We start from the raw sequence: 24,560 nt of genomic DNA, 5'->3' as shown, positions 1-24,560 counted from the left end.
CATTATACACATACAATTATAAATTGTGCATAGAGTCATGCACTCTCTACCACATGGTGTGTGAGGGCACACACCCTCCTTTACCAAAATCCGAACCCCTCATTTGAGAAGCGGGAGGTTCGGTTGACCAGCTCCAACCCGGATCACAAACAATATCTGGTAGACTGGCAAGACAGGCCTCCGAGACGCGGGGCTTCCTGGACTCATGAGGTCCCCCATCTGACGGTCAACCAAAGAGCTTTGACTGCGCTAATAAACGTTTATTCTTCCTCCTTCCTCCTCTTCCTAGTTCACTCAGTAGAATCTTCGCTTTTTTGCTAAACACATTGCGTATTCACGTAGTTTCTTGACTTCTTGTATTTTTTCGAAGTTTTATAACTTTGTTTCTTTTGCGTCTTTGCTCTTAATTTTCTTATATAATTGTACGTCTTCATACACGAATTGGAGCTTTTTTGAAAAATGTGAAAGCTGGGGAGGGGCGAAGCATGCAGTGTTTAAGTGCATTCTTGGCGCTTTGCCATTATTGCCAACGGAGATGGAACCGTTGGTGGGTAGAAGTAAAGCGCTTTGTTGTAAGAAGCGTTCTAGTGCGAGGCGTAAACGAGTGTCTCGGTGTTTTAGCCCCGTGACTACATGATACCACGGTTACGACGACGACATGAGACGCGAACAGCACGAGCCCCTATGGGGCTTCGCCACTAAAACAATTTTTCGTCGATCCGCTGACAAAGAACGAAAGAAGACCATAAAACGACAGAGTGCGTGCGGAGATGTCTTCCATCAGCTGAGCCGGTGGTGGCATTGGCTGCAGCAGCTGCCGACCTGCTTGCGACGGAGAGGTAATGTTGACGCACGGCTTGCCGTCGTATCCACCCGACACGCTCGTCGCACGGCCTCGCGACGCGTCCACATCCAATCACCGCTTGTACACCTCGTTAAATGGAGTGTGCAGCAAGTGTACGCTCTAGTAGGCGGCAAAAGAGGATGAAATGGAATGGTCACGACAAAAGGACGATACTGGAGGGCACCAAAAAGGAGCGGTAGGCACCCAACGCCACTGATCAAGCGAGCAGACGTAACAGCTCAGACAGTTAAAACGCAAAGCACGGATGTCACGGTGTCCGAGGAGTGTGCGAGAAACGCCGAACCGCGGGTTTCTGAAGCTGAAACAAAGTGTACGCAGCGGGCTTTGTCTCAGGTTTGCGAGGAAGAGAGATGAGATGCTCACATTCGTGAAGATCCGACGATCAATATTTCATTATTCGTGCCACTCAGATGGTACCCCCTAACTGTACTCGTGTTTCGCCCAGTTCTTGACTTCCTTAGAAAAAAAAAAAAGCCGCTTTTTTATGTGCATTCCAAACTACCCTTCTGGATGTGGATCGAGATGCTATTCTCGGCACTTATAAATACAGTGGAATCTCGTTGATACGATTTGGTATATTACGTTTTAAGGCCTAATACGTCTTTTTTTCGTTACCGGCCAACGTCCCTTAGAAATAATGCATGTTCGTGCATTTAATAGGATCCCATTTTTGCCGAAAATTGGATAATACGATCGCGAAAGCGGATGTCGACCGACATTTCGAGTTATCTTACGTTTATTCTTCGGTATACTCGCTCAAGCCGCATTCCAACAATCCACGACCTGCACGTTGCATAGACAATGAGGGAGCGGAAGCGCCGTTTGTGTGGCAGAAACATTACTGCAATGAGTGGCCGTTCCGTGCAAGGCTGCCGATAAGTCAGCGATGCACCCCGCCATGTCGCAAATCCTATCATTATCAAGGAAGACGGTGTGCAATGCTCGTGGAAGGCGCGACTTCCCTTCCTGACTTTTCGCATGGACTGTGCTACCCCCGCAGTGATTTGTTCTCTTTTTGTCTTGCTTCTATGCGCGCCCGTGTTCCCAGGCTTGTGACAACGTCGAAGAAATGCAACGCGCAAGTGGAAATTGTGCGCCAATTAGAAGAGAACCCGAAGAGGAAGCGCGTGGAATTTGCAAGCTGGCTCTGTTTGCCAGTGTAACTTCTAAAGAGTAGCTTCTAAATAAGCTGCAAGTGTTTAGAGCTGGTGTAAAACAAACGCGCAGTGCGAAGCATGAGTAACAGGAAAACATCCTGCCTACATGGTTGAAGGAAATTAGAGTGACAGGAGTGAACTTTGGCGGGTCAGGCCTGCGCGAAACAGTTGACAACGTCGCGCTCTTTTTGGGCATTCAAAACTTTCAAGCATCCGGAGGCTGCCTTATTAACCGATTTACGGCACGACACGGATTGTCGTACAAGGCAGTGTCTGCTAAAGCAACAAATACCGGCAGCTTCTTTTTGAACGTTTTAGAAGGATTTACTCCTGGACATTCAAAAGAAGAAAGGGCAGCGCAAATTGAGCAGTTACTTCAATGTTGCTCCATAAAAGTGAGTTGCTGGCGGAGCATGCATATTTTTCGCCTTTTTTAACCTATTTTGATAATACGATTTTTGGATGATACGTATTATTTTCCGGTTCCCGTAAAAAAACGTATCGACCAGATTTCATTGTATAATAATTTTAGAAATAAAAAGCACATTTTCCTGTTTTTTTTTACTTTGAGTTCCCAGGTAGAGAGTTTTTGCAAATAACTTGAGTTGTTTTGGGAAACTTCAGCCACCATGAACGTGGCTGTGGCCCCCCGATGAAACAGAAGTAGTTTTGTTCTTTGGCCATTTGTTGAAGCTGTTGCTGGATTCAGGAAATGGCGATCGCCTGTTTTCTGTCATAGTGTTTACGACTCTTTAGAGCAGGACACATTTAGCACTACCCAGCGGCCAGTTTTAAACTCGTCCCAATGCCCTCAAGAATATGCGCACATAGTTAGTTCGGGATTCATACCCCGCCACACCTGAATAGCAAATCGCAAAACCAAGCTTTCCTTTGTTTATTTCTCATTATTCTAGCTTCATTTGTTTCTAACTTGCTTCGCTAATACAGTTTTGTTTTCACATAAACACCCTGGGAAATAAAAGAAGCTAATCTCCTTCGAAATAATCTGTGCAGGTTTCTAACAATGTTTTTAGAAAGGAATTATTTTTTCATCTGATAGGTTTGCGATCCGGGGTGACCATGCCGCGAACCTTTAAAACTAGGGTAAACTATCTTAACTGACAGCTAGCTCAATACGCATCGGTCGTGTATATTAAAGCCTTTTTATGTAGGTTTGGAAGAAAATTATTAGTCATTAGGTTTTCGGATCTCGTTCCTTATTTATGCGACCGCTCCAAAAAAAGAATACCAGTTCCCGCCAGGCGTTTCTTCGTTTTTACTTTGCGCGTGAGTGAAATGTTTTCTCTTGTTAATGTAAAATATAAATTTGTGTTTAGGGTCGTCAGTCAGGAGGACGATGTGGGCGGCAGACAAAAACCACGAGTCGAAAAAAAAAAAAAAAGAACGCTTCCTCAACACTTTTATGGGTTTGGCTGTCAATCACTTGGAGCCCCGCTTTATTGTTCGCGAACAGGAAGCACAGCTCGAGTGACAGCGTCGGAAGCCCGCACTGACGCCGTCAACTTCACTGTCAAGCTTTGAAAACTACCGTCAGCGCAACTTTTAAAAAGTGACTTTGTATAAGATGAAGCAAGACCGTCCTTGCGGAGCTTTAGTATTGCGGTAACTTCGCTATCGAACATTTCTTCTGGGTCATATGACAGCGAGATAGCGACAAATGTCAATACTCTCCAAGTTGTGTCCGTCTCCAGAAGCATCACGCGTTTTATTCGCAGGAATTAGGGCGCGCGCCCCGGCCGGAGGCGAGCACTGGTCTCTGGGAATTCTTTTGTTGCCTTCAGGCAGAATGCGGTGCGTCTGCCGATCCTCACTGACGCAGCAATCCCCTGCTCTTTCATGTGTGGCCTTTGCAGGTGGCCATACTTTTTTTCTCGCTTTATATGTGGTGGTGTTCCTTATTCCTCGAGTAGTGTCGGCGAACTTTCCCCGGCGGCGACAGCTGTCGACGACCCACACCTCGATACCTTGTTGGGGCAACGCGATGGGACACCAACCATATTGGCAACGGTTTACGAGAAGTTAACGCAGCCGGTAACCACAAAAAGATTCCAACAGGTCTCGAAACAGCCTTGAAGACGCAATTGCGATGGGCCTCGCCACAAGTATAAAGAAGGTAACGCCACGGGCCTCCTCAACGTCTCGAGTGACGTCGGGTACGTTGCCAGAGACAGGCGGGAAAGTGTCACTATGGCTATTTATTCGGCTAGGCTGCCGTAATAATGACAAAACATTTTCAGCAACACGAAACTGTTATATTTTTATGTCACTTGAATTTTGGTATGTAGCGAAACTATGGCTTGGGTTGGTCTGAATGCATTGGTATTATAATTCGCAACGGATTCGTATGAACCTAAGTAGACTACTTTCAATGCTAAAAAATTAAAGCCGTTCCACTCAATGTGAAAGCTGTCGGATGCGCAGAGCACTGATTCGCCGTAATGGGCTGTAGCGCCGTTATTCGCTCACTGCTACCAACCAATGCATTAAAATTTCCCGCCTTCACAGTGCTCGCGTGCCACCAGCCTGAAACTGCGCCACCTGGAGTTCTGTTCTTTTTGTGCTTGCTTTTCCTCCCGCACGTGCCGGCGTTGCACTGCCAGTTTTTCTCGATTAATATCGTAAAAACCAACCCAACGAGCGTTCGTAACTAAATGAACGCGGCCGCTGCCGACTAATTACGTATATTTTACCTCAAATTTACCTACAGTTTTATTTGCGCTCAACAACGGGGAGATGTATGACGAGCGCCAGTGGTTCACGTGTTTCGAACACTCAAGTCTATATAAACCGCTTGGCTTTCGAAGCCCCTGGGTTACGCCGCGACGACAGCCGCTACGACGGAACGCCGTGTGGCTCTACTTGGGTCTAGCGAGCGAGCTACAACGAAAAGGCCAGCCCTTAAAGTTCTCTGCACTTAGAAGAATTGAACGCACTTAATGATTGCTGCCATGGCTGCGTGCGGCTAATTTTCTGTATTTTGAACGCATCAATAATCATGCGCAAATCATGCGTTTAATGTTACCAGAAACATTCTTAGAGCATCGTATTTTGCTGTTATAGGGCTCAGTCAAATCGCGCAACCCGTCCTGGATGTTCATACATTACATATCTCGCCATGACATCATTCTAAGCAGTTCACACCAAGTAGCCATCTTCCCTTCACACGAAGTGTTTGTTCTTCTCGTTCCTTTAGGTAGCAGCATACATAGGTTTATGACTAGTATACACTTGTTTAATGAAAAAAAAAAATCTGGGTGCCGTAGTTTTGTAGGACATTTGTAAAGCAACTAATTCGATTTTAATGAAAGGCAGACGAAGTTTCAGTCTTACCGCCCTGTGGATCCTGACGACCGGAAGGAATGCCAAAATCTGTGAGAAAGAAAATCGGAAAACGCAAGTTTTAGAACGCAGGTTTCACCGTTTTTCATCACTCGGCTCTGTGATGAACCACTTTCTGGCAACGCTTTTAAAAGGGCAAGGCAAGAGATAAAGACACGAGGAAGGAAGGCCTTTTAAAGGGTCTGGAAACAGGTATCTTCAAGGATACAAAGCCCGTTGATTATAATAGGGGATTCTACCATAAATCTCCTTCTTCAATTATTTTTAAAACCGCTTCAAATCAGAGGTGGTATCTATTATCAATACTTTCCTCCGTGCTATGTCTTTCCCTCTGCAAGTTCTAGCACACGTCAAAAGATTCGGCGTTCGCCGGCAGTTCCATCAATCTAGGGGGACAGCATGTGGTCGCTAAGCGAAACTCCGCTCACAAATACTGCGCCGCACTGCGCTCTCATATCGTGAAAACAGAGCAGTGGCTTCGCTCTCTCTCGCATTTGTTTTCCGCTTCGACAGTGCTTTACCCCTAATGTACGGTAGTCTCAGCTTCAGACCGTTTATTGCCCAGCTTCAGCGCTGCACTTCATAGACGTCCGCCTGTGGTGCCATAGCGCGGCGGTTTCCGAAACTCAATGAAACAGGGCGACACTTTTAAGGGTGAATTTGCGAGTTTGCCGTTGTGCGCAGGGGCGTAATATCTGGCAAGGTTTTTATGCCAGCGTTATTTATAGGTTACGAATCTGCATTCGTGATTTAAAAAATATGCTGATAGGCCTCTTTGGGAGTTTCTGATGCTTAATTTTCTAATCAACAATTCCTCGTGTAGCGCGCTTACAGAAACGAGTGCGGCTCTGCGCGCTGTTTTGCGAACTTTGTAATACACTATGTTTTAGAAGCTCGTATGCCCGCTTGTTCGGTAAAAAAAAAGTAAAGCAACTCAAAGCATTTTATTTCCGTGGCTTGAAGCTCACATTGGTTGAACAGCGGGTGTTAATTCTGAAGATGTTGTTTAACCCAAGCCCCCTTTTCCTCCTAGTCGTTCGTTAGTTTTATTTCACCCCTGAAGTTTTTTTTTTTTTTTTTCGCACCTGCAATTTCGTACGTAGAAATGGAGCCCCATCAGCCCGCTTTCGTGACAGGCTGTCCACCTGCTGGTTGAAGGGACTCTAAGATAGGTTGCTTTCACGGAAGATCATTCTACCCCCCCCCCCCTTTCCACACACACACACACATTTCCACCACACCCGTCATCAGAAGGTACACGCATCATTAGTCGGAAGCGTTGCACTCGTAAACTCAGGAAAGGGGCTTCATTATGAAGGCCGCTAGCAGCAGCGCACATACGGGCTTCTCACCGCGTCCCCGTTATTACGCGGTAAGCTGCCGCAGGCCCGAGATGTAGGTGGATGCAGTTAACTCACTGGTGACGAACTGGTAAATGGCCCGGAACCCCTTGACGCTGGGCGGCCTGCTCCCGAAGCTCTGGAAGATGACGGTCATGCGGTGCTCGTTGGACATGATCTGGTTGGGCAGCTGCGAGCCGCAAAAGTTGTCCAGCCGCTCGCGCTGACCCTTGATGGTGATGAAGCCGATCACGGAGTCCACGTTCTCGCACCTGGCCGAGGGAGAGGCAGAAACCGCAGGGAAGAGCGTCATTAGCGCAGTAGATGCAACGTTATAACGATACCGCTCTATTCCAAGTGCTTCATAGTCCCCACAGCAGTGCATTGTAATCGCATCCTCCCCCCCCCCCCCCCCCCCCCCCCCCCCGCGCATTTCAACAGCAGACCTGTTGTGTCTGGCCGTAATGTGTGCGGCGTCGTCGGAAAACTACGGGTTATAGCTACTCCTCCCGTTTACCGCGCACGTGAGCACGCGTTTTACGAGGAGCGCTCGGCGTCATGCAGGCTTGCGCGTGACGCTCGCAAAAAACACCAAGAAAACGGTTCACGTGCGTCCGCGCCTCAACGGGGGAGCACAAGACAGCTCGCGCTACAGACGCCTAGTTCGCGACGCCAGTTGCCACCAGTCCTAGCGCGTGCTGACGCGTTCCACTTTGGGAGAACTGGTAAAGCCTGCGTACAAAACGATCCGGGCCCGCCTATCATGCATGGGGAAGACGACGCTATCGATGCGTATGACGATGTCTACTACTAACTACCGCAGCGCAGAGCGACGACGGGACATGTAAATAAGCAAATTCAAACCTAATGCAATGAATGGTGATGTGTTCTTCAGTGCTTGCATAGAAAGAAATCCTCCAGCTTCGCTATGGTTCAAGCCTGCGCGGCTTAGCGTAAGCTTCGCCAATTTTTTAAACGTAGTATCGCTTATAACGAAGCCAGTTTTCGATTCTCGGGACGATTTTATAACGATGGTTTGCTGTATTTGTCTTTTAATAAAGAAATAAAAACTTTATTTTAATCTAAATGAGCTCCTTATGAGTAGAAGGTACCTCGGTAAACTTACACGCTGCTCTTTTTCACGGTTCAGTACATTTATTTTCAACCCCGTTTTTCACTCTGCACCAATGCATCTGCCTAGCGTTTTCGGTTCCGAGTAGGATTAAGAATGGGGCCGTATTTTACAGTAGTGTGAGAGACGGACGAAACAGACTCCATAGCCCTAACGTAATTAAAATTTAATGAAAAAAAGGGGTGCGTTTTCGAAGTACAACAACCCCGACAACGGCAACAAGAGCTATTAATAAAAGTCCTTGCGTCTGTAACAATGCTGGGAGTAATGATAGAGTGGTCTTAAGGAAGTCTGGAAGTCGAATACTGTATCTTAAGGTGTTAAAAATATGCCACTTCTCTTTTTCTTTTTGATACAATGGGCCTCTTCGGTTTACAGTCTCGGGCTCACCGCGGACTCCCCAAGAAGCAGTCCAACATTCGATTTTCCCGTGTATCCCTATGGCTTCGGGGAATCCTCGGGCTACCCGCGGGCAGCCCGCGGGGAGCCAGAAGTGGAAAATCGAAGAGGCCCAATGTGGGCCTTGTTTTCTTCAAACCCTTCAATATAATGCTCTAGAAGCGGGGAAGAACGAGGGTAGTCGTCTTTCCTTGAAACTTTCAGCTATCCTTGTCTAGCTTTTACGCGCAGTCGGACACACAGAAGAACACGGACAGGAACAAACTCCCGTTGTACACAATCACTTGCAACATACACATTACTTTTTGTTGACAGCTATGAAGAAAACCTGCTGGCCCTAAAGGAACGCGGCACCAACGTTGGCGTTGGAGGCCTAACATTTTGAGTGAGGTAGATTACAATGTCTACTCCCGAGGCGAACTCGACGGCTGGTAGAGATGTAGCTGAAGGAAGACCACAATCATTGAGCATTGCATATCACTTGCCATTTATGAAAAAGGTTCTACATATCTGTTCTCACCTTTAAAATTTATGTAGTGTCTACGCGGATGCGAGCGAACATTTGGGATAAAGCGTTGCGCTGCTGAGCACTAGGTCGCGGGTTCGTTTCCCGGCCGCTGCGGCCGCTTTTCTGACGGAGGCGAAAAGCAAAAACGCCCGTGTGTACGAGATTTCGGTGACGTTAAAGGTCCCCAGGTGGTCAAAATTAATCCGGAGCCCTCCACTACGGCGCGCCTCATCGCTCGCGTTGCGTCGGCGCGTTAAACCCTACAATCAATCATCAACATTTGGGATTGGCAGGTGGAAGAGACGAAGGACAAAATAATACTAGGGGAAGAATTGGATCGTGGTTGTTATAACCCGCCGTGCTCGAGGATCTGGGAAATTGTTTTAGTAAGGACGTTTGTCTCAGTTGCTTGCGAAACAAGTTTGCTGTAATTGACGAAAAAGAGGACTATGTTCTCTCAAGGACGTTTTTTTTTCTGTTGTGTATCACATGCTGTCCATCAACACCCTTAACAAGCTCTAATAGTGGTGTATGTGAGGTGAATGCTACAAGAAAGCTTTTTTACAGAGCGGCGAACTGAGAAACTTGGAAGAATCCAGAACTCTAGACCACCGCGTGAAAGAGGCTCCCTTTCCACGCTAAAAAAACCAAAAAACAAACAAACAGAAGGACCACCCATCGCCAAACTTCATGTCATAAAACTTTGCACCGGGATCTCCATACATTTTATTGCCACTCTTGACATTCATTGCCACTCTTGCGTAACATGGTCGCGCGTTCGAGTAAAAACTAATAGATACTCGAAAGCAGCTCACAATCTCAAAAGGGCAGCTTCAGGGTGCATATTTCAAGGTAAATTGATTATATATGCACATAAAAAAGGTAACGTGGCCTGTCACGAGTGCACTCTCTCTGCTTGGAAAATCAATCACGCTGCCTTCGTAAATCCCCTCCCTCTTCACCTCCTCCACGGGTCTCGGGCATACGCAAGCCTCGTTGCAAGGGCAGGAGGGGAGAGGGGAAAAGAGGGACGGAAGCGCAAAAAGGCTCCCAATCCTTTTTAACCCCGCTGCCGGCGTCCGAAAACCGCGCCGTGAAGAGCTCCGCTGGGACGTGGTTTTCGCTCGGGATCCGCGGACGCCGTATCGCGGTGCAGCGAGCCACGTCAAGCCGGATCTCTAGCCGACTCTAGCCGGAACGTAATCCGCTTAGCCGCACCCCCGCCATCCGGCCGGGGCGGCATCTGCGCGCGCTAAGCAAACGACCTCAACGCCTGCTTGACACCTCTCCCAGCGCTCATTATTGTACCGCTCTCTCCCACGCATCCTTCTCCTCTTTCCCTTCTTCCTTGCTGGGGTGTACAGTACTTTAACGGATACGTGCATGCACGACTAGACGTAAACAGTATACAAACAAAAACTAAGAAATAACTATTACTAGTAGTTAATTAAAATGTAATAAATTACACTAGACGTTATATGCAGTGAAGGTACCTGAATATTACAGCGAAGTTACGTCGTTGATTACACGGCTTCACATCAGTCCTTACGGTTCTCGGAAACAATGAAAAATAAAATAGAAATTTGTGCAGGTGAGAGTCTCAAAACTTGCTTCAAATTAAGTGTGCGCTGCAACCAAGGTCCCAAAACTAACTACGGGGAAGGTTAAAGACGCGGGAAGTTGGGAGAATTGGGAGGGGGGGGGGGGGGTGGAGGGGGGTGTTGGATGGCTTTCTTGTCGCTGACGAAGAAGGCCATACCGGGATAATGATAAAAGTGAGAATATTATTCAACAAAATACCTTCGAAAAGTTACAATCCGCCCCCCCGCCCCTGTTCATTTCGGCGGTGCTAGTAACAACCGCTCTTGAAAAATCACAGCCAACGCCATAAGGCATTCCATTGCGAATATCGTTTCGGTTTTTCTTGCTAGCCTTTCTCCCTGCACTGAAATTAGATTTTCCAGAACTACGACGTATTAGTCTGCAATTATTAAATTTTTCGATAACGTATTGCAACTACAGTTGCACCGAAATGTCGAGGTGTTGCTTACATAAGCCGGAATGAACATTCCATCGGTTTTATTACGGTGCACGTCGTATATTTTTTATTTTTATGTTTATTTCACGTAACACTCTGGCTCTGGAACATGCCTTAAGTAGGGGGGGGGGGGGGGGGGGCTAACAAGGGAATGACTACAAGTTTTAGCGTGTACAACAAGTAATGCGTGAAAGGCGCCAAAAAGCAAGCGCAAAACATAGGTGACATAGAGACCAGAACTTATAAATATAAATGAGCGTCACACATCATGACCGAACAACTAAAAAGTTGCAGTTCACGGCACATAACAGATAGAGAACTGTACAATATGTGGAACTAGCATTGGCAACAGAGTTTGGCATAATAAACGGGGGTAATAATAAGCACTTAAAATTGTACAGGACATCAATAGATTTCCGATCTTCCTCGAGATTAATACGTGGGCAGTGACTACAGGTACTGCGGCAGAGAAAAACAAAATCAAAAATAGACGCGTTACCTTCCACCAATGATTCAATTTAACTCTCCCGGCCCCGTCGTTTTCACATAATCTCCCTCATAATTTTGGCCGAGTTCGAGCTATTCAGGTTTTCCTATTACATTTTTGACAATGTTTCTTTTTCTTTTCACTTTTTTTTAGTTGAACATATTACGACACGTTACAGTCCAGGAAGCTTTGTAACGGTATTGCTCAATTCGAAGAAGGAAAGAGATGAAGACAGATAACTGAAACAAGGCGAGAGAAAAAAAAAAGAAAGCAAAGACGCAGCTAGGAGAGGAAACCAACTGTAACGGCGTTAAAAAAAAAAAACCTGAAGTCACTAGTAGAACTTTTCGCAATTCGTCCGCGCGCCTTGCCCGTTACGGAGCTATAAGTGGACGGGCGAGCAGGCGTCGGGAAATATGAAGGGCCTATCGTCACACCTGTCTTTTTTTAGACTTCTTGAGAGGCTTGTGAAGTTTTAAAGTTCGGAGACCACAAAGTAATGCCGAACAAAATCGAAGGAGGCTAGAGGAGCTTTAAGCCCACTACACTGGGAGGCTCAGAAGAATCAGCTTAAAAGTTTTCGCAATGCGCGAAAACTGACATCCGCCTTCCTTAATGCGCTCAAAGTGGTTTACACCGCGAGCAGCTCTGCATTGAGCGCATTAAATTCTTCGCCCCCAGAAAAGGCGTGACTGAAACGGCGCTCATTATTATGCCATTCTAGTGCGGTGTATTTTTCCCCCTTAAGCTTCCTTGTTTGATCCGGAGTAATGCAATACTACTCCGCTTAGGAAGAAGAGATGATATCAGCTTTCCCCCATAAGGGTGCGCACGTGTTAGAGCGTCTCTCCTAACAGGGAGCTGAGACAAAGATACCTAGAAGGAAAACGCTGCGTAATAAAAAAAAATGCTGGCGTGAGGGCTCAAGGCGTGGAAACATTCCACATATAGGATGGAAATTAGGAACAGAAAACTGTAAGTTTAGTTTTTCATTTTTTAAGCCACGAAAAGACTGCACGTTTCAGACAGTCCTCCGCTTGCGCAGGTGAGGTACCCTGTCGACTGCGTCGAATATAGCCTCGCCAGAACTGTCGAATGACCAAATGGTTCCTCCAAGACAGAACTTAATAATGTCTTAAAGAACTGAAAGATAGAGCGATGGACTGAAAAAAAAAATGCGCAGAGCACTGGTAGATAATTACAGTATCTGCAGAAAGTCTTACATGGTGTTCGGGAAGTAGTCCTCATTAGGGAGGAGACACTTTAACGGTCCCACTCTTAATCGCAGAACGAAGCTTGCTATGGAGGTTTTTGTCGAGGTTGCGTCATTAATGATTATTCATGGTAGCCAGTTTTTTCGGGATGCGTTGCTCTGTGTGTAACAAAGTACAGCGAGAGGGCAAGACGAGCTGGTGTGTAATGCAGGATAGGGGCAGGCAATGTCGGCAAAAAGGGCAGGGAAACGAGGAAAAAAAAAGGAAAAATAACACTTTGGTTAGCGCGGCTGAAACGCCACAAGTGGCATCGTGAGCACCAATCTCTCGCGACGCGTTGTAGACGGCTGGAGTTTGAAGATTGGGACGTGCTTTCATCCGCAGCGACGAAACTGCGGCGCTCGCAGCGTCGAGCGGCGGCTGTGGTGTGCCGTGGTGTGCGTACAAGAGCTGTGAGGCACGGACGTTGTCTATCTCTAGCCCGCTCTACCTGCCTGCGTTTTATTCACTTTGGTCGTGCTTCGCTCCAACGCATCTTTTTCACTCACGCCTGCATGCAGTTCCTCGCCAATTTAGCTCACCTTTTATCTAAACATTGCGCTACAGCTTGTTCGTTAGGCATGACTTTGTACTCATGGTTCAAGAGAACGTGCTCAACGCTGTGAATGTTGCGTGAGACCACAAAAGTATCTAAAAAAACTGAATCAAGGAAGCATTTAAAAACTGGTTGATTCCTCTGTCATAAGAATCGGCAAACACGAAAGTGAAATGTGCAGCGAAATTTGCAGCTGAGCATAATTTGCGGGTCGGCGGCTGTCTTGTGGGTGCGCTTGGCGAGAGACGTCCTGCTGGCGGGTCGCTTCGGAACAGGTCTACTTGGGTCATTTCCGTGACGGATATCACGTGAGTGAAATCTTGATGTATCCCGGCATAAAACATTATCGTGTTAAAATATAAAACCCGAAAACGAACAACCCTAAGCATAACGTACTTTAGCACTAGAGGTTGCTTACCCCCAAGAAGACCCTGTGTGCGGGGGTGCCCCCTTTATAGGCCGCTTGCTTCGTTGTACTGGCGTGATTTCCGTGATGGATATGACGCAGTGAAATCTTGGTGTATCCCGGCATAAAACACTTTCGTGTTAAATATAAAACCCGAAAACGAACAACCCTAAGTATAACGTACTTTAGCACTAGAGGTTGCTTACCCCCAAGAAGACCCTGTGTGCGGGGGGTGCCCCCTTTATAGGCCGCTTGCTTCGTTGTACTGGCGTGATTTCCGTGATGGATAGGACGCAGTGAAATCTTGGTGTATCCCGGCATAAAACACTTTCGTGTTAAATATAAAACCCGAAAACGAACAACCCTAAGTATAACGTACTTTAGCACTAGAGGTGGCTTACCCCCAAGAAGACCCTGTGTGCGGGGGTGCACCCTTTACAGGCCGCTTGCTTCGTTGTACTGGCGTGATTCCCGTGACGGATATGACGTCAGTGAAATCTTGGTGTATCCCGGAATAAAACACTTTGGTGTTAAAACGCAAAAATGAGAGGGTCCTGGAGGTGAAGCCTATTTGTCGGTGTATGCCTATTTTCGTATGTATCTGTCTTTCCTCGTTTTGTTGTCGGCCTTTTTTTAAAAATAGAAGTAGGCAACCACGCGGCCTCAGCGGACAACCTGTGTCCTTAGGTTACGGTGGTTTCTATTGGTTGTATTGCATGCCCTTTCGTTGTCCATCACATTTCGTTTCTCGGCCCTGCACTCGTTTCACACTACGTTTTTCACTGGGGTAAGCCGGGCAATTCGCGTATTGGGCGGTGAGAGACAGCGAGATGCACCCGCTTCCCGAGCAACTAGGCCAGCAGTGTCGCGAAGGCAGCGCCACCGCTGCGAACTCGGCGTGACGTCACCCATCTCTCCACGCTCTGTGTGGTTTTCTGTTCTATCGTTGTGTGATCACGGATACATGGCACAAATTTGTGCAGACACGCATTATCTATTCTTACGCAATAATAAAATAGACAGTGGCTAACATGAAAGAGCATTGGTAATGTAATACACATAGCCGTATTTTCGACACGCTAAATAAATAAAATGTTCCCAAGAACGCAAACAGTACGAAGTGCGTACTCCAACTACTTGCCATGACGGCTTTCAAAATGTAAGTGTTTAAAAATTAAACAGGCCATGCAGACAAAGCACAAGTTTGGTTCATTCGAAAGATTGCCAATCATACTGACACCACTTTTAAAGTACACGTCACTCAAATAAGCTATATAATTAGATAAAAAGGGAATCGCCATGTGACCCCCTCGCTCATTTCCCGAAACAGAACCTATGATATCATATGGCCAGCTGTCGAATTTGCTGAGCCAGGCAAAAGCAAACGTAAATTAGGGAGGGCTTATAAGCTTGCCGAACGAGCTATTTGTGCATAAACTTAGGGCACATTGTTTGTATAGCAGTAAGAATTGCGGGGTGAACACTTAAAGTTACGAACGAACACGTAAACACTGAAGCAGTTACTGCGCACTTCCTCGGCTGACACTGCCTAACACAGCCGTCGGACGAAATGCACTTGCCTGACAAAACACTGACCTACTGACACAAGCTGCGCGGTCACTTACATGACCATGTTTGTCGAGTCGTAGCTTACGTTTTAATAAACGATTAGTGTGAACCTCAGTAAAAATACGGCAGATATAGGAGTCCTGTCAGCGGCAAACTGCGAACGCTGTCACTTCAGCGGTATTGCAGCGCCATCTATGAAAGTGGACGATAAACAGGTTACGTCATTGTCGACGTCACGAAAAAACACGATTTAGGGGGAGAAATAAAATTTTAGCTTAAAATGTTTAATTTCTCAGTGAATAAAGCACCGTTTACTGCAGGACAAGCGGTGAGGGCACTATGAAACACTACATTCTTCAGGTAAAACAAACTTTTATTTTGTCTGCGTGGCCCCTTTAATGGGGTCTAATTGCGAGATAAAGCAAATGTAGCCTAGGGAGGTCTGTAACGCCTTAAATGATCTGTGAGAACGTTTACAATGAACGCTGTCTGAGCATCCGTTTGAAAACGTTTCGAACCGTTTATAAAGAAGAGCTGAAGTTATCCCCCCCCCCCTTCCTCTGGTCCTGTTCGTCAGTTCCTGTAAACATTAATTGTCGTTTGTAAAAAAAAATCGTGGGGCGATGTAACGAAAATTCGTGTTAGGAGACGCAAGCGCGCCGAAGTTTGGTCATACTTTCGCCGCAAGGAGTGGTTCGAATGAATCTTGCTTATTGTATTTAGCGTCTGTGCGTCTGACTCAGTACCCATTGCTACTTCTGGATCTCATTTGGATCCAAATGTCAGTTGCTAATTGATCCTGAAGCCTTCTTTCGTAAGAAGGCTTCAATATCAAGGAAAAGGTAATCGCTGCTTACTGTGATAGGCAACACTGCATTATTTTCAGAGAGCCTCGTCTACCAGAATATGCACAACGTTACACGAAACTTGTACAACGTTTCAAGAGTTCCAGCGAGCGCATACAAAAAATATGTAGATGACTGCGAGAAAACGTCAATGGGCATCTTTGTGGGGGCCTTTTTTTTTTTTTCTATTGCAGACCCCGTTTTTACGGTCCCTTGCGAAAGGGCACAATGCACCTATTATTCGCAGTCCTCGCTCCGCGTTGCACAAGTCATCGTTCATGCCAGCGGCCCCAGTTCGCGTCGACAGCGAGGCCACACTTCATTTCCTCTATCCATAAAAGCGGACAAGTCGGCAGCGCGCGGCGCAGCGTAGTCACGTTGCCATCGAGAGTGAATAGCGCCAGCAACTAAAAGCGGAATAGGTATAACAGAACCGCGTAACGATAACTAAGAGAGAGAGAGAAAAAAAAACGAAGTTCCTGGTGTCGAGAGCTAGAGAAAAGCTCAGTCGGCTGAACGGGGTGACAGCCCTGAATGTGTGTGTGCGTGTATGTGTGTGTGTGCGTGTGTGTGTGTGTGTGTGAGTTCCAATGTATTCTAGAGAAAGAGGCTGCGAAGTTCGAGAATCTTGCGAACATAAGCACGAAAGTGGGAGGCTTAGGGGAGGACTCTTTGGATGCCGTCTCATACCGGAGCAAATCCCGGACTTAGACGGACGGAAGAAGGACTCAGTGTGCGCAATAAATCTCCGTCAGAAGTGGCGCCTCGTAAGCTACTCGGGAGAAGTGTATATGACGTATACGGCGCCTCTAGGACGGTGGTGAGAAAAAATGAGAAGATGAGCGGAGAAAATGAACGGAGAAGTCGCAGTGGCCATACACGAGAGCCCTGGCCGGAATCTGCATGCCGCTGTGCGCGCATTGCGGGGATATCTGGGGTAAGTTTGGAGTAGGCATCGTAGCGTAAGAGAGTTGTGTCGTCAGAGGAACTGCAGTTCGTCTTGTTTAACCAAAAGCACGCCGGGTCGTTCTTGAGAAATCATACAACCAAACGAAATGTCTCTTTCCCACATTAAACTGTTTTCTGGCATTCCGAATAGCCTTGGAAGAAGTAATGAACGCTGTTGCTTAATTCGACGATCAACAACCTACAGATCATTGAACTCTGATGTTAAGCCGATGAAAACATGCTTTAGCTGCTACTTGGTAGAGCGACGAACAGTCTTAAATAGCGGCCAAGTACTTCGGCGAAATATCCGGTAGATAACAGCCAAATATATCAGTCGCGGAGCTCAGTGCTGACATCAAATATTCCGTTGACTCGGTCGAGTGGTAGAAAGACTGAAAGGGGAGGAAAATACTTTGACAAAATAAACGGTGGACTGCAGCTAAATTTATCAGTCGTGAAGCCAGATGCGCCTTGGTGACATCAAAGCTTGCGAGATATTTGAGAACTTTTCTTTGGCAGTATGAAAAACAAGTACAAGCATTACATAGGCAGCATGAAACTTTTACGTACCCTAAAATAAAATAAAGATGAAAGCAAAATTTCTTGAGGGGCGCATGCATTGGTGACAGCTTCTTTATGACTACCCCAACGAAGGCTTTTATGCTCGTCTGTCTTTTATGTGGGGGCTTCTTGTATTTACCAGATCATTCTGGTGAATAGAGGAATGCATTGCGTCATTTCGTGACGCAAGTTACGCCATGGGCACAGAAAAGACGTGGGTGCGGCAGGATAAGTTACATCACAGCAAGGACAAATAAGCGAGGCTGGAATAAAGGCCGTAGATCCATGACGAAAAAAAAATTACTTTTGTAAAAAAAATGAGAGGGAGATAGGATGGTCGCGTTGTTGAGCTTTTATTGTCATGTAACGCAGGCTTGGGAAGCCAGCCACCGCATGAGTGAAAGAAATCGAGGAACAAATAAATAAATAAAAAAAGATTGTACTACTTGAAAGGAGATGGCGGTTGCCTGTGCTATCATTAGTTTGACCAATACGGTCGCTCTTGCTGAGGACAGCGTGTTTGAAATTGCTTTGAAGCGCGGTTGGGTTGACAAAGAAAGACGGCCGGTGCTGACAAGGTACTGTTGTAGGCGCACCGCTGGGTCGGATTCTTCTGCGCTTGTCGTACGTCCTGAGGCCACACACACATAAAAGAAACCGGCAGGAGACTATCTGGGACTTAATACTCCGTGTGTTATAAGGGGGACCTCTGAAGGTATTGCGCAAGGATGTGAGCCATAAAACGAGCAGCGAATAAAACTTTTTCTGCTAACGTTTATAGAGGACTACTGCAGGAGCCGTTGCAAAGTCGTAATAAACGCTAAACCACGAAGCGTCACAAGAACACATTATTAAGATTGCAAAACGTTACGGGGTGACGATTAAGAACCCGACGGACGAGAGAAAAAAAAAAAGAGTCATATTGGTGCAGAAGATACAGAAATTGGTTGAGCTTGTGGCATTCTACTCCATCTTGTCAGGTTTGTAAAGTAACAAAAAATAGTTCTATTTCAAGGCCTAAAGTGGTGCATTTAGAAATGAGCAGAGAGATTTTGCGGCTTCACAAACACGGGTCGAAACATTGGTTAGGCGGTCGTATTTTTTTTTCAGTCGCTAGCACAAACACGAAGGAGTCGTTAAACTAATGCGCGATAAACATCGCGTGTTCGTTCCTTTCATTTGTCTAAATGTTTTCTGGCAGGTTGAGTGACACGTTGGTTTGAGTTTTACGGTTGCGAATTCGGCAGAAAAGTACGCTGACATGCGGGAACGCTGCTAAGTGCGCACATTCGTTCGGGAAGGCTCGCTATAGCCAACGGCACTCATTCCCAAATGTCGTCACAAAAAACAGGCGGGGGGGGGGGGGTGGGGGGAGCGGAAAAGAAAACTTAAAGCCGTTCCACTCAATGTGAAAGCTGTCGGAAGTGCAGAGCAGTGATTCGCCATAATGGGCTGCACCGCCGTTATCCGCTACCACCCCGTGCAATTCAAATTTCCCGCCCTCGCAGTGCTCGCGCGCCCCCTGCCTGAAACTGCGCCAGCGGGAGTTCTTTTCTTTTTGTGCTTGCTTTAAGTTCATATGCTGTAGCTGTTTTGCGTCATTCCGAACGCGCCATTTTTTTCTTGCGCGGCCGTTTTTTTTTTTTCGCTTAATATTGTAAAAATCAACCCAACGACCGTTCTTAACTAAATGAACGTGGGCGCTGCCAGTTAATTACGTATATTTTGCCTCAAATGTACCTATAGTTTTCTTTGATGTAAACAACGGGGAGATGTAGGACAAGCGCCAGCGGTTCATGAGTTTCGAGCGCTTAGGACTGTATAAACCTTAGCTTTCGAAGCCTCTGGGGTATGCCGCGAACGACAGCGTTACCACGGGACGCGCTGTTGCTCTACTTGGGTCGAGCGAGCCAACTACGATGACAAGGCGAGCGCCTAAAGTACTCTGCAGGTAAAAAAAAAAAAACAGGGGCAGAAGTCTGCGTTTTGAGTTTGTTTCGTGTCCGTTTCAAAGCGTCGGTTTTGAGCGAGCACCCTGATTGGCTGAAGCAGACGACGGGACATGGCGCACAACAGTGAGGCGGCTTTTCTGTGTCAGAAGTCAGTATATCTTGATTAAAATGTACGCGAAACGGTCACGTTTGAAACGTGCGCAACTCAGAGTCCCGCCCCAGAAGAGCTACCTGACAAGACGTGAACGTCCGTTTCGTCAACCGTTCATTATCACGGTAGAGACTTCGTATAGAGAACTTAGAGCTACAAGAAATGCCTTCAGATTTTTAAGACGGCAAATTTGGAGGTGCGACAGTCACGAGAAAGTGAGTGATAAATCTTTATTCAGTGAGCGCAGGTTGCTGATGGTATTGCGCCCGCACGGTGGGGTAAAAAAGCTGTACAGTAGCAAACCAATGTGTTCAGGTAATTCTCCCAGTGCGACTGGGCGCCGTGCCGCCCTTGCCAACCTATTCGATATGTCTCGCTACTTTGGGGAGACCGAATCTAGGCTACCATTGCAAGTCATTGGGCCTCCAGTCCACCAGCCCGGCGACAAGCGGCCCCACTAGCAGGAGGACGGGCCGCCTAGCAGTTGTGCTTTTAGCGGGCACGTTGTTAAGGGGGCACCCCGGTGTGCCATGCCCGTATGGTTCCGCTGGCAGGTAGGCACGCTGCTAAATGGGAACGAATTCTTCCGTATTAACTGCTGTCTCTGTAAAAATGCGTAGAAAACTGCCCACCTGTTGTGGTAATACCAGTCACCCTGTCCCTGGCCACCTATTCGAACTTCGTTATTATTAGGAGAACCATGGAGTTGTCGTTGCTTTGCCATCTCGTTGCCCTAAGTCCACTGCTGATTGAGCTGACATTTGTCTGGGAGCGCCTCGTTTGCGAAAAATTGTAATGACAAGACTATCCGTAACGTAGTAAAGAAAACCTGAATAGATTTGGTACTTCCTAAAAATCTTCCGCGTATTGTGGCCCTACACATCGAGTGTACCATAGCTATCATGAAGACGTTGTTGTTACGGTTCCTACCAAATAATATAACTCTTGGAACATGCATTTGTGTGTGTGCGTGGTAATCGGTGTTATTGTTCTTTTTTTTTTTATTACCCAAGAGCTTCGCTGGTAGTTTAATTCTGCAGTTCAGGATGGGAGCTCATTTTTTTTTTTTTGTTTCAATCTGTAGACTTCTGACGCTTACGTAGCGCTTCGCAATATGCATCAAAGAAACAAACGCCTACCCAAAGAGTGCTTAAATAAGAAGAAGTGTGCACACAAGACGGAGAGTGCACTAGAAGAGTGCACACAAAACGCTCAAACCGACCAATGAGGTTGGGCCGACTCGACCCAAAGAAATTATCCTTTTTTTCTTGAATAACAATTTACTTCATCCCATTTCAGGCACGTTTAACGACAAGGGTTCTAAGCACTTTTAATTCACCTATCAGTGTCGATGGCGATGGTTTTCCAAGCATGTTAAACGACTCCGTCTAAATCTACATATGCATAGGTTTTCTGTCTACACCGAGCTAAATTAAATTGCGCAAGCAAGGGTACCACTGCCAACACGTGCCCCACACTGTCCTTGACACTCAAGGTCCTTTAGCGTGAAGCGTACACAAGGAAGGCACTTGGCGTTCAATCACACGAACGAGGGAAGCACCAAGTCAGCTGTAAAACTCTTAAAGCCGACCACTCGAGCGTTTAAGATTGGCTCCCCGTCTAAACAGGCCCAGATTCTCTGAAAAATTGTTGTCGTGGCGAGCTGCTGGAAAGTTTCGACACGGCAGCCAGCGATGATCAATCTTCGTTCCAGCGGGGCGATGGCGTCGTTAAGGAAGCGGCGAAACACGGGGGAAACAATGCGGGTTAAGTCATTTGGGCGCAAAGGACCCAAACTGTAGGAAACACTTATCTATTACTCGCCCTTCCTTCCGCATCCGTTACCTTTATTTAACTAGACTTCGAAGTTTTCCCCTTTCATAGAGTTAGCCCGGCGTTGCACTAAGCGTTCCACCAGCATTTGTAAGGCAGTGTACACTCTTATTTTGCTGCTTGGTCTGAGAAGGACAGCGGGGCTGCGAAACACAAGAAATAAAGCAAAATTAAAATTAGAAAGAACAGTTGCTGGCATATTAAGTCATCATCATCGTCGTCGTCGTCATGGTCGTCACCGCCACCGCCGTCATCATCATCCTATTTAGGTGCACTGCAGGACGAAGGCCTCTCCCATTGCGTATATGCGTTTCCTAGTCAGTAGAGCCAGCTTACTTCGACCCTCGATCGAAATTGGCCTTCCTTGCTTTCTGGACCCGTCTCGCGGTATTCGCTCTGTTACCCGAATTTCCCACCGGTTGTCGGTTCGTCTCACCACATGACCAGCCCAGGTCCATTTCTTTGTCTTTATTCACACTATGATAGCATCTACTGGAGTTTGTTCCCTGATCCACGAGTTTGTTTCCTGCCTCTGAGTGTTGTTCCTAACATTATTCGTTCCTTGGCTCGTTAAGCTGACCAAAGCTTTCCTTTCGAGTTGTTTAGTAAGGTGCCAAGATTCTGCTCCCTACGTCATCACCGGCAGCACACACTGGTTGTAGATTTTTCCTTTCAGTGACAGAGGTACCTTACGTTTCATTATTTCGGAGTGCTTGCCAAGTGCTGCCCAGCCCATGCCTATTCTGCGCAGGGTTTCTTTCTCGTGGTTTCGATCAGTACTGACGACTTGTCCAAGGTAGTTATACTCTTCTGCTCGTTATAGCGTGGCGTTACCCAAACTGAAGAGGGCGCTTTCAGCCGGTTTATTTATCATTACCTTATATTTATTTATGTTTGTATGCAGCCGCACGGGACACGATTTCTGATGGTAGTTCCTCTTTTTGCAGCTGCTTTGTCGACTCACTGAGCAAGACAATGTCGTCTGCAAACCTGAAATGGCCCCATGTATTCGTAATCTTGCGTTGTTCCAGTCAAGCTTCCTAAATTGTTCACAGTGTGTCCCCCTCCAGACACGCTGTGAACAACTTTGGCGAGATGGTCTCCCCGGGTTGTACTCCCCTCCTGATCGGGAACTTTTCGCTTTTATTTTCATGTGGAGGATTATCCCACCTGTACATTCCTTATATATGTCGTCCAGAAGTCATATGATGATCTCCTTTATTCCCTGGTCATTCAATGCTTGCAGCACAATGAATCAAACATTTTTTTGTAATTTATAAACTACACCCACAGGTGCTTCCTATGCTCCATGGAATTTTTTATTGCTTGATTGATGACACGGATGTGATCTGTTGTAGAGTATCATTTTCTTAACCTAGCCTGTTCTCTGGGTTTTTGGAAATGTAGGCTGTCACTTATGCGCTTATCTATTACCTTGGTAAACAGCTTGTATACAACTGAGATTAGGCTGATGGGTGTTTAATTCTTAAAATCTTTGGCATCTACTTTTTTTCTGAATCAGAATTATGTTGGCGTTCTTGCAGGTTGTCGGAACCTTTAAGGTCCTTATGTCAAGCTGTTCAAGCAGATTTTAGCCAGGAAGTCGTCCAGTTGATTCTGGGAAAAATAAACCTGAATTGAAAATGATCCATCTAGAAAAAAGGTCAGCAAGCTTCTGCAGCACAATATCTTAAAATATCCAGGGTTATGCCATCGCCACCTGCAGCTTTTTCTACTTTCATCCTATTAACGGTATTTTCTACTTCGTCTGAGTGGCTCACTATAAAAGCCTAAAAATGATAAACATCTATATACGCACTTACGCACCCAGTTGTATTAATCCGACATATGCATATCATGTTCGGACCAGCCATTCAATATCACCCTACATTCACTTGCTGCGAGCACATTGGGAAAGCAATACAAAATTCACATAATATATAGCGTATGCGATTGCTCGCCTGCGCATTACTCTAGGCGAAACACGCATTTCGGTGCAACAATCTTCTAGTGCTGTAAAATGTTAACTCGCGAACTTATTTCTTTGTCAGAGATAAGCTTCCATAGGCTTCCAGTTTACGTGACGCGCAAAGTTCCCCCAGCCGAAAGCTCTGCCTGACAACAATATTTCACCATCGCGCCAAACAGGTGTGGCTTTATCGTGGCGGTGAAGTCATGCGTAGAACCCAACAGGAGTGCTGAAATTATGTGTCGAAGGAAGGGATTTCGACTGTGCGTCCAATATTGGGAATTGCGTGTTGTTCTCCATCTTAGCTCCGACTTCGTTCCTACGCGCCTCGTAGTGACCACCCCCGCCTCCTCCTCCCAGCTGACAGATCTGAGACAGTCGGTCCGGGATATTAATTAACTACTGCGACTCCCAGAAACAGGTTTTTGAATCAGATTAACGACCCCAGCTTCCTATCGAGGTTATGGAGAACCAGCGAGGTAAAGTTGGGATGAAGGAAATGATGGATCAGCACGTATAAAAGATAGATTGGGTGATTTGGGTGATTTGGAAAGAGATGTAGCATTAAATATCCACAAGAAAAGAGAGAAGCACAAAAAAAAAGCAAATTCGAGTAATTTCGCAACTATCTGGCGAGAGGCATTCCCAGTTGAAAATTCCCCACTCCGTCCATCGCGTTCTAAAGCGCGTAATCCCTGCCGTGCTCTCCTGATAAGATCGGAGGGAAGGGAGGGCGAGGAGGCGGGGGAGGAACGGATGTCATCGCGTCGTCGAGATTGGCTGGGGACGCATAAGTCGGCTAATGCGCTCTGCGAAACCCGATTCCCGCTGCGGCGCCGGTCAACCGAGCCACTCACCAGGGAAGCGCAAGCCGTGGAGGGAGTGGACGACGCTTTGTAAACGGCGACGCTCCACGGGCGACGCCTTCCTCCGCCTCCGTCATTTCAGCCGAAAACGTGTTTGCATGCAGATGCGTTCGCCGTTCCTTCCACCCCGGAGCATTCCTTGCCCGTTCTGAGTGACCGGGGCCGTAGTTCCGTACAGCAACGGTAGGCACTCAGCTTGCTGAGTTGAGTCAGAACGGTGAGGTTATTCTTACAGTCCGTTGTCACTCCAGCCTGTACATTACTTCCCTAATCCTTATCCCTACAATAAACAAGAAAGGTATATAACAGCCAAGTTGCCTGTAAAGCATACTAACCGGAAAAGGTTAACAGAAGGGTACACGCAC

General features: G+C 46.7%; 1 protein-coding gene across 2 annotated transcripts in view; it reads right to left on the bottom strand.

Moving 5' to 3' along the window:
* The window catches only part of LOC144152432 (suppressor of lurcher protein 1-like), a 481,850-nt gene that overhangs the window by 21,639 nt on the left and 435,651 nt on the right, over nt 1–24,560 (bottom strand). For both annotated transcript variants that reach the window (XM_077683699.1, XM_077683701.1), the window contains 2 exons: nt 6,801–6,994; nt 5,374–5,412 (listed from right to left, as the gene is read on the bottom strand). In XM_077683699.1, the coding sequence (XP_077539825.1) occupies nt 5,374–5,412; nt 6,801–6,994 (233 nt within the window). The remainder of the gene's footprint in view (nt 1–5,373; nt 5,413–6,800; nt 6,995–24,560) is intronic.

Source organism: Haemaphysalis longicornis, unplaced genomic scaffold, assembly GCF_048455015.1.
Source record: "Haemaphysalis longicornis isolate Haplotype H1 unplaced genomic scaffold, Haemaphysalis longicornis Haplotype H1 scaffold_9, whole genome shotgun sequence".
NCBI classification, from domain to species: Eukaryota; Metazoa; Arthropoda; class Arachnida; order Ixodida; family Ixodidae; genus Haemaphysalis; species Haemaphysalis longicornis.
This window is presented reverse-complemented; position numbering and strand designations above follow the sequence as displayed.